The 10,515-nt window shown below is 39.6% G+C and overlaps 2 protein-coding genes across 2 annotated transcripts in view; one reads left to right on the plus strand and one right to left on the minus strand.

The window, feature by feature from the left end:
* Positions 1–6,310, plus strand: part of GLA (galactosidase alpha) — a 15,135-nt gene extending 8,825 nt beyond the window's left edge. The window contains exons 5-7 of the mRNA XM_004377552.3: positions 4,070–4,231; positions 4,346–4,543; positions 5,397–6,310. Of these exons, the coding sequence (XP_004377609.1) occupies positions 4,070–4,231; positions 4,346–4,543; positions 5,397–5,663 (627 nt within the window). The 3' untranslated portion in view covers positions 5,664–6,310. The remainder of the gene's footprint in view (positions 1–4,069; positions 4,232–4,345; positions 4,544–5,396) is intronic.
* Positions 6,311–7,745: 1,435 nt separating this feature from the next.
* RPL36A (ribosomal protein L36a) lies at positions 7,746–10,208 on the minus strand. The gene is made up of 5 exons (XM_004377527.3): positions 10,056–10,208; positions 9,525–9,630; positions 9,314–9,381; positions 8,094–8,216; positions 7,746–7,816 (listed from the first exon to the last, which is right to left on the minus strand). The coding sequence occupies exons 1-5, from the start codon at positions 10,164–10,166 to the stop codon at positions 7,796–7,798; spliced, it is 429 nt and encodes a 142-aa protein (XP_004377584.1). The 5' UTR covers positions 10,167–10,208; the 3' UTR covers positions 7,746–7,795.
* Between the last annotated feature and the right edge of the window lie 307 nt (positions 10,209–10,515).

A 10,515-nucleotide genomic window follows, 5' to 3' on the forward strand; every position in this document is an offset into this window, starting at 1 on the left:
GCCTGTTCATATCCTTTGCCCATTTTTTAATTGGGTTATTTGTCTTTTTGTTGTTGAGGTTTTGCAGTATCTTGTAGATTTTAGAGATTAGATGCTGATCAGATTTGTCGTAGCCAAAAATTTTTTCACAGTCTGTAGGTTGTCTTTTGACTTCTTTGGTGAAGTCTTTTGATGAGCATAAATGTTTGATTTTTAGGAGCTCCCGTTTATCTAGTCTCTCTTCTGATGCTTGTGCATTGTTACTTATGGTTCGTACTGTGTTTATGCCATGTATTAGGGCTCCTAGTGTTGTCCCTAATTTTTCTTCCATGATCTTTATCGTTTTCAATTTTATATTTAAGTCTTTGATCCATTTTGAGTTAGTTTTTGTTCATGGTGTGAGGTGTGGTCTTGTTTCAGTTTTTTGCAGATGGATATCCAGTTATGCCTGCACCATTTGTTAAAGAGACTGTCTTTTCCCCTATTAATGGACTTTGGGCCTTTGTGAAATATCAGCTGTTCATAGGTAGATAAATTTATGTCTGGATTCTCAACTCTGTTCCATTGGTCTATGTATCTGTTGTTGTACAAGGACCAGGCTGTTTTGACTACCGTGGTGGTATAATAGATTCTAAAATCAGGTAGTATGAGGCCTCCCACTTTGTTCTTCTTCTTGAGCAATGCTTTACTTATTTGGGGCCTCTTCCTTTTCCATATGAAGTTGATGATTTGTTTCTCCATCTCATTAAAAAATGCAGTGGAATTTGGATTGGGATTGCATCACATCTGTAGATCGCTTTGGGTAAAATTGACATTTTCACAAAGTTGAGTCTACCTATCCATGAGCAAAGAATGTTTTTCCACTTATGCAGGTCTCCTTTGGTTTCTTGCAGTAGTGGCTTGTAGTTTTCATTGTATAAGTCTTTTACATCTCTGGTTAGATTTATTCCTAAGTATTTTATCTTCTTGGGGGCTATTGTAAATGGTATCGATTTGGTGATTTCCTCTTTGAGGTTCTCTTTCTTGGTGTAAAGGAATCCAACTGATTTTTGTATGTTTATCTTGTACCCTGAAACTTGGCTGAAATCTTCTATTAGTTCCAGTAGTTTTCTTGTGGATTCTTTGGGCTTTTCTGTGTATAAGATCATATCCTCTGCAAATACAGATACTTTGAATTCTTCCCTACCAATTTGGATGCTCTTTATTTCTTTTTCTATCTTAATTGCTCTGGCTAGGACCTCCAGCACAATGTTGAATAAGAGTGGTGATGAAGGGCATCCTTATCCGGTTCCCGTTCTCAAGGGGAATGCTTTCAAAGTCTCTCCATTTAGGATGATGTTGGCTGTTGGCTTTGTATAAACGCCCTTAATTATATTGAGAAATTTCCCTTCTATTCCTATTTTGTTGAGAGTTTTTACCATGAATGGGTGTTGGACTTTGTCAAATGCCTTTTCTGCAGCGATTGATAAGATCATGTGGTTCTTGTCTTTTGTTTTATTTATGTGATGGATTACATTGTTTTTCTAATGTTGAACCATCTCTTCATATCTGGTATAAATCCCCCTTGATCATGGTGAATTATTTTTTTGGTATGTTGCTGAATTCTATTAGCTAGAATTTTGTTGAGGATTTTTGCATTAATGTTCATGAGGGATATTGATCTGTAATTTTCGTTTTTGTGGTATCTTTACCTGGTTTTGGTATCAGGGTTATACTGGCTTCATAGAATGAGTTTGGGAGTAGTCCATCCTTTTCTATGCTCTGAAATACCTTTAGTAGTAGTGGTGTTAACTCTTCTCTGAAAGTTTGGTAGAATTCTCCAGTGAAGCCATCCAGGCCAGTGGTTTTTTTTGTTGGGAGTTTTTAAATTATCTTTTCAATCTCTTCTTTTGTTATGGGTTTATTTAGTTATTCTACCTCTGTTTGTGTTAGTTTATCTAGGTAGTGAGTTTCTAGAAATTTGTCCATTTCCTCTAGGTTTTCAAATTTGTTAACGATTCTTTGAATTTCAGTTGGGTCTGTTGTGATATCACCCATCTCATTTTTTAACGGGTTATCTGCTTCCTCTCCTGTTTTGTTTTTTCAGTTTGGCCAATGGTTTATCAATTTTGTTGATCTTTTCAAAGAACCAGCTTTTGGTCTTGTTAACGCTTTCAATTGTTTTTCTATTCTCTATTTCATTTAATTCTGCTCTAGTTCTTATTATTTCCTTTCTTCTGGTGCCTGAGGGCTTCTTTTGCTGCTCTGTTTCTACTTGTTCCAGTTGTAGGGTTCATGTTTTGGTTATGGCCCTTCTCTTTGGATGTGTGCAATTATTGTTATAAACTGACCCCTGAGCACTTCTTTTGCTGTGTCCCAAAGGCTCTGGTAGGATATATTTTCATTCTTGTTTGAATCTATGAATTTCTTTATTCCATCCTTAATTTCTTCTATAACCCAGTAGTTTTTGAGCAAGGTGTTGTTCAGTTTCCATGTGTTGATGTTTTTTCTGTTGTTAACTTCTACTTTTATGGCTTTATGGTCAGAAAAGATGCTTTGTAATGTTTCGATGCTTTGGATTTTGTTAAGGCTTGCTTTATGGCCTAATATGTGGTCGATTCTGGAGAATGTTCTGTGGGCGTTGGAAAAAGAAGTATACTTGGCTGCTGTTGGGTGGAGTGTTCGATATATGTCTATGAGATCAAGTTGGTTGATTGTAGCATTTAGCTGTTCCGTATCTTTGTTGAGCTTCTTTCTGGATGTTCTGTCCTTCACCGACACTGGTGTGTTGAAGTCTCTTACTACTATTGTGGAGCTGTCTATCTATCTTTTCAGTGCTGTTAGAGTTGGTTTTCTGTATTTTGGAGCCCTGTCATTGGGTGCGTAAATATTTATTACCGTTATGTCCTCCTGGTGTATTGACCCTTTAATCATTATATAGTGTCCTTTCTTATCCTTTATGGTGGATTTTACTTTAAAGTCTATTTTGTCGGAGATTAATATTGCTAACCCTGCCTCAGGGTCTTTAAACTTGCTTTTTGTTCTGCCTGGAATGCTCTTCCCTCAAGATTTTTAAATGGCCAGCTCCTTATTATTGAAGTTTCCTACCAATGTCTCAGTTGAAGAATGAGAAGATAGGTCTTCTCTGCTTTAAAATAGCCCTCTACCCATTCATTATCACATTTTCATGTTTAATTTCCTTCAGATTGCTTAGCAGTATATGGAAGTATAGTTGACATGTTTGTCTAGAATGTAAGCTCCATGAGGAGGGACCTTGTCTGACTTTATCAGTGTATCCCTACCATATGGTAACTGTTGAATAATGAATGAATCCCTATTATTTCCTTCTAATTTGTCACCTCTTAACATCTTAAACGTCGGATACAAACTTTTATTCATTCCATTAACAAATTACATGCCTAGGATTCAGATTGTTTTATATGCTTGATGATGAGTACTATGGAATTTTGCAGCTTTTACTGTTACTTAAGATCATTTTATACTTATTTCTGATTATAAAAGTAATGAATGCTCATTTTATTTTTAATTTGAAAACACAGTAAAGAAAATTAAAAAATCACCCATAACCCCAACACCTTTTGATAAATTTCCAGCATGAACAGTGTTAAAGCCTTTTAAGTAAGGATTTTAAGTTATATTGCCTAGTTCTGAAGCATACTTCTCACAATGAAATTCCCTTATACAGTAGTCCCCACTTATCCCACAGGGGATGCATTCCAAGACTCCTATGATAAAGTTTAATTTCTAAATTAGGCACAGTAAGAGATTAAAACAATAACTAATAATAAAATAGAACAATTATAACAATATACTGTAACAAAAGTTGTATGAATGTGGTCCCTGGGCGGGATGGAGTGGGAGGGCACGAGGTTTCATCAGGCTACTCACTTAATATTTTCGGACCACGGTTGACTGAAGGTAACTGAAACCTCGGAAAGAAAAACCACAGATAAGGAGGGACTACTGTAATAAGGATGTAGATGTAGATGTGTTAACTAAAGAGAAGGCTGCAAGTGCCTCCTTTCAACTTGGCTGTTTTCATCTTACAAGGATGTTACTAAAAGTAAACAGAAGAACTCTGTTTTCATAGCCCAATTACACAGAAATCCGACAGTACTGCAATCACTGGAGAAATTTTGGTGATATCTTTGATTCCTGGCAAAGTATAAAGGGTATTTTGGACTGGACATCATATAACCAGGACACGATTGTTGATGTTGCTGGACCAGGGGGTTGGAATGACCCAGATATGGTAAGAACCTTGAGTTCTCCTTGTTCAAGTCTGTGGGAGGAGCCTTTATGTGGGTGTGCTTACAGCAGGGTGCTGTTTCATCTTCTCTTATTTGGATTATTTCCTTTGTCCCAGTTAGTGATTGGCAACTTTGGCCTCAGCTGGGATCAGCAGGTAACTCAGATGGCCCTCTGGGCTATCATGGCAGCTCCCTTACTCATGTCTAATGACCTCCGACACATCAGCCCTCAAGCCAAAGCTCTACTTCAGGATAAGGATGTAATTGCCATCAACCAGGACCTCTTGGGCAAGCAGGGGTACCTGCTTAGAAAGGTATAGTAATTAATGCTCTATGGGAGAAAATACAATTGGCCGGATACATATTCTCCTGATTTCTCTGGTTTATGGTACAACTCATCCAAATGTTTTATTTCGGGTATTTTAAGTTGGCTTTATATCCAAGAGGAGCCTCGGTGGCACAGTGGTTAAAGCACTCGGCTGTTAATCAGAAGATCGGTGGTTCAAATCCACCAGCTGCTCCTCGAGAGAAAGACTTCATAGTTTGCCTCTGTAAAGATTTATAGTCTCGGAAACCCTATGGGGCAGTTCTACTCTGCCCTAAAGGGTCGCTATCAGTTGGAATCGACTCCATGGCAGAGGTTTTTTTGGTTTAGGTTATATCCAAGTACCAAGTTTGTCTTGAGCCTGATTCTGTTATGTGGGGACATGTATAGATCTTTTAAAAATATTTGTGTTTTTTTTTTCTTGATCTTGATATTAGACTCAGTAATGAGGCTTTTTGCTAGAACTATTACTTTATTTCCAAAATAGGCTATTAAAAAAAAAAAAACCAAACTTCTTGCCATTGATCTTGACTCATGGCGACCCCATGAGTTGCAGAACAGAACTGTGCTCCATTGAGTTTTCAAGGCTGTGACCTTTTGAAAGCAGATAGCCAGGCCTGTCTTCCAAGCTGCCTCAGGGTGGGTTTGAACCACTGACTTTTTGGCTATTGGTTGAGCACTTAACCATTTGCACCACCCAGGGACTCCAAAATATGCTAGTTTTTTTCCCTACAAGTACTTGTTATGACAATAAGACTAAATGCTAGAACTAATAAGGCAACTTATTGCCAGTTACCTAATTATTACACCTATCACACGTATATTCTTGGGTTCCTTTTCAGGAAGACAAATTTGAGGTGTGGGAACGACCTCTCTCAAACTTAGCCTGGGCTGTGGCTATAAGAAGTCTGCTGGAGATAGGTGGACCTCTTTCTCATACCATTTCAGTTGCTTCCCTGGGTCGAGCAGTGGCCTGTAATCCTGCCTGCCTCATCACACAGCTCCTCCCTGTCAAAAAAGAGCTTGGGCTCTTTGAATGGACTTCAGTGTTAAAAACACGAATAAATCCCACAGGCACTGTTTTGCTTCAGATAAAAAGACCAAGCTGAAGCCGGACTGCAATACCAAAATGCTTTCTTTAAATTGCATAGAATGTGTATGTTGCTGCTGAAATGACTCTATCCCGCCTCTTCCTGTTCACCTTTCTTTCATTCCTACTTATTGAATAAAGTCTTTCAAAGTTGTTCTTTTAATAAAACTACTTCTAAAGGTGTCTATTGGGTACCTAAAATGTGCTAGGCACTGTTCTAGATGCTTACTTAACACATATTAACTCATTTTAATCCTCACAACCCTGAGGCAGGTATTCATTATATAGAGCCAGGATTGGAATCCAGACTCTACCATCACCCTGCTGCCTACTGACTCCAGCGAACCCCTGCTGAGGATTTGTTATTTCCACCCCAGATACACTGACTCAGAATCTAGTTTAACAAGATCCCCAGGTGATTTTTATGCATAAGTTTTAAGAACCACTTCTCTACTAATGGTTCTCAGAATTGGTCCATAAACAGCAGTATTAGCATCATCTGGGAACTTGTTAGAAATGCAGATTCTCAGCAGGGGCTCGAACCAGACTGAAGCCGGGCTACTGAGGTAGGTAGGTTATTTGGGTGGCTCTGCTTACAACTTTAGGTGAGAAGGGAGACAAAAAAAACTTTACTTCAATTAAAGGACAGGAAAAAAAAAAAACACCCAGGCAGGAATAACCTTGATAAGTGGGAGCTTCAGATCTGGAACTAGAGACAACCAAATCATGGACCACAATACTGAATTTTTAAGGGACTCTTGTTCAGATAAACAGCTCACCACTCCTTTCAAGAACCTCTGAAAAACTCTTAAAACTTAGGTTCCCAAATCCCAAGACTGTTTCGTAATCTCTATACAACAAAGTTTATAGGATGGCCATGGCTTACTTTCACCAAAGTGAGAGTAACTAGATATATTATGGCCCATGGTGCAAGACAGGCATGTATACCTTTGTCCAGAAGACCACCCCTTTAAGATGATGTGCTTCATTTCATGGGGTCCTGTGACAAGGCAGAGATCTTTTCACACTGATGTATGCAGGCAAGGTAATTTTAAGGGAATTAATCAAATTCCCTATTTTCGCTAAGAGTGGTTTGCCCGAGAAGGAACCTGTAGTCAAGGCTTCATCCACCTCCCCTTTTACAATCACCCTTTTCCTAGATGAGCAACAAGAATGGCACACAGCTTCTCACTCATCCTCAATGTTTCAAAACCAAGTCAAACTCCACTCAGAATCCAACGTTGTAAATAATTCTTTTGCCTGTCAGGTGGTTACCATTTAACTCCTCCCATTCCCATGTAGTTAACAAGGTTTCTTAACAAAAATCAGAATTGGCAAACCCAGACGTGCTCTTTTACAGCAACAGTTTTCTAGGGTGAAAACTGCTACATCTCAGAGATGCACCTGCAACACAGTATCAATGTGCAGCATATTTGTTTCACCGTAGCCATACAGTTTTGTTCCATTAAATATAAAGAGCTGACATCAGGAAGATAAAATTTTACATCATTTCTGTTAGGAATGGATATCCCTGTTACTTATATTACAGCACAAATCATACCCTTTACAATTACTTAAACATGCGAAAAAATTATGTCTGCTATAAAAATGCAAACACATACATGGTATTTGAAAATGTATACCCTTAATAAGACAAGGGTATTATACTGCGTCCAAAGAACTGGGTCAAAATTCCTTACTAAAGAGAATATATTGGTTAATGGTGGTGGAATAATTTGGAAAAGATAGAATGATTACACAACTTAAAAAATATAATCAACGTCACTGAATTATACATGTAAAAATTGTTGGGAAAGAATATTTTGAAGTAACAAATGTACGTGCAACAGATTATTTCCCGCTTACATTCACTGGATTTAATGTTAATCTGTGACTCTCTATTCATCTCCCATGTTAACCAATAACCACTGGCTTGCTGTTAAAAGTGCCAACATCCGATGTTAGCACAACCAGTCAGGTTCAATCCAAAATGAGTACCCAGAAAAACCATAAAGTATAAATTTATTCCTCTACAAGGGGCATTGAATAGATGACACCCAGTTTATTTCCCTCCCAAATGACCAAATGCGACCGAATGAAGTGAACATAACCTCAAGATTTTATTGTATTGATAATAAAACAAGATGAAGTTTAGAACTGGATCACTTGGCCCTGTAATAGAACAGAAAGAGAGGTGAGTTGTTTTGCAAAGAACCTCTGCCCAATCAAATATCATCTGTGCCCCCCTAAAGAGATTACCATCCTTTATAAAGTCTTCCTACATATAAGCCAAAACCAGCACCAAAAACCTCATTACCTTCAGCTATGAATCTAGTTATTTTTAAAGATTGTCTCTATCTCTATGCACAATATGAGCATAAATATTCACCTCTCCAAATATAATAAAGCTACATAGAAAAGATGACACCTTCCAATTTTAATTATATACCTTTCTCTTCTTATCTCCTCCCAGTTCAAAATGCTTGCATCTCTTAATAGCCAGCATTCTCTTAGATCTGCAGTTGGGCTCAACACATTCAAGCCTCAACACAATCTTCTTTGTAGTTTTAGCCTGGGGGAAAAAAAATAAGTCAAACCCTTCACAAACCATTGCATAAAATCATTTTCTTCAAAAGAATATGACTACGTTGAATCAAGTACTACTTAAAGCCTTGCAAATGACTGAGCTGTGCCAATTGTCTTTAGCCGCAGGGAGAAAATGGTGGTCTTAAAAACCCCAGTGCATTTAAAAGAGAAAATGTAATTTCTAGACAGAAGATTTAATTTTAAAGGTAACAGGTTATCCATCAAGTTCTATTACTGAATTTCCATTCAGATTAAACATCCCAGTAGAAGGCTTCCTATCAAATACTCATGCCACCTTGAATGGCTGGCTCTTCAGCTCTTCTACATAGTTCCCCAGTATTCTAGGACAACCAAAAATGGGTCAACCAAATTCCTACAATTATGAACAGCTTTTAGAATTCATTTAAAATGCTCATAAGTATTACTTAAATCTACTATTAATATTCAACTTTTTCAGCCTGCCCTTTCAGAGTTCTATTGCTGTTAACCTGCAGTCTCAAAAAAAAGCCAAAACCTAGCTAGAATCTCATCTTCAAACAAGCTACCCAAATATGAAAAAGACACTCAAGCATTCCGTTTACCATCTAGAGATCAAACCGTTTATTGCAACTAAATTAACACTAAAATCATTCTATAAGTGCTTTTTGGAACTAGGCTAGGTGACGAGCAGTTTGCAAAGTGCCAAAAGAAATGTTCTGGGCACTGTGCTAATTACTTTATGTGGTAGCCAAATCACCTAGAGTGGGACAGAAACTCATTCAGCCTAAGAGTGACGAAGAATTGAGGACGACAGTGGAAGGCCTAAATGGCTATTCTCAAGACTTTTAAAGAACGTTGGGCATATTCCTTAATTTTTTCAGAAAGGGAAAAACCAAAATTGCAAAACACTGAGACAGGCAGTATTACAGACTAGAGTCGACCTGGGTTACACTTCCAGCTCCATTACCTATTGAGTATGTCACTGCTGGCAATTTGGATAACTTCAACACACCTATATAGTAGAAGTGCAAGGACCTGTGACAACAAATTCAAGGCCCTGACCCCGGTTCCTGGGAAACATGTCAAATAGCAATTATCACTAACCTTCTTCCGGAAAATCGGCTTAGTCTGCCCACCATATCCACTCTGCTTCCTGTCATAACGCCGCTTTCCTGGAAAAACAAGTTATTTGTTATAGTACTACAGTACATGTCACAAGAAGCACACAGAAGTCTTCTAACGGGCTTTACGTTGGGCCTTATCAACACTCCTATGCAAATGCCACATCAAAACCAAATTACATTAAAAACCTTACCCTGGGCATATAGAGAATCTTTGCCCTTCTTGTACTGTGTCACTTTGTGGGGTTGGTGCTTGCCACACTTCTTACAGAAAGTCCGGCGGGTTTTTGGAACGTTCACCTAGTAAGTAAACCATCCAAAACATGCAGCGTTATCAGACCACGATAACACAACGCCCGAACTGACGCAGCTAAAGCCACGAGGACGCTTAACTCCTTGCTAACACCCAACGCTAACGTAGCTGACTAGATAGGGGCCCAGCAGCACGTGCTTCGGTAGAGCGATCTCCGCGCGCCCGAGAGGGAAGGGATCATATTAACTCAACCCCCGACAGGGCTGACCACCCCCGGCTAAGTCTACTTTCTCGATCCCACCGCTTCAATTCCTGGCCCCAGAGCCCAGGCCCTTGGGAGACGGGCCCGGCCGAATTGGGTTTCTTTAGTATATCGGGTCCACGTAGGGATTTGGACCCATTCTGGGACAGTACCGTCAACAGGGGTAAAAGATCAAACTGGATGTTACGAGGCTCAACCCCAAGCTCCTACCATGTCTGCTGGAGCCGTATCGACGGGAAAAGGAGGGAGCAGGGGCGGAAACGGAAGTATATACGAGGTTCCTGAGCGCACTTCCTCATGGGAGACAGTGGCAGCGACCATAGAGTCTAAGGCTCTGTGCACAGCGCCCTCCGGCGGCTGAGGGGACTCAATTCGGAACCGCGGGCGTGAACTTAAGGAAGAACACGGCCTAAAGCGGGTCTTTTCTTCTCCTCCTTCTCTCGCCCCCCAGCTTTGCAACTTTTCATCACAACATCATTGTCGGCCGAAGCTGCTACACAGCAGCGTTAAGTGGAGGGAGCAGTGTTCTGCCCAGACTCTCTGACCTCCCTGTCCCCGAGAGAAGCAGGGACTAGGGTCAAGTGGAGGGGCCCTCTGCCTCCAGGGTCTATTCCTGTTTCACCTCAAGGACACTGGGAACATCTTTCGCAGCGAACTGCTGCTTCACCGA

This window comes from Trichechus manatus, unplaced genomic scaffold, assembly GCF_000243295.1.
Source record: "Trichechus manatus latirostris isolate Lorelei unplaced genomic scaffold, TriManLat1.0 scaffold00051, whole genome shotgun sequence".
In the NCBI taxonomy this organism is placed as follows: domain Eukaryota; kingdom Metazoa; phylum Chordata; class Mammalia; order Sirenia; family Trichechidae; genus Trichechus; species Trichechus manatus.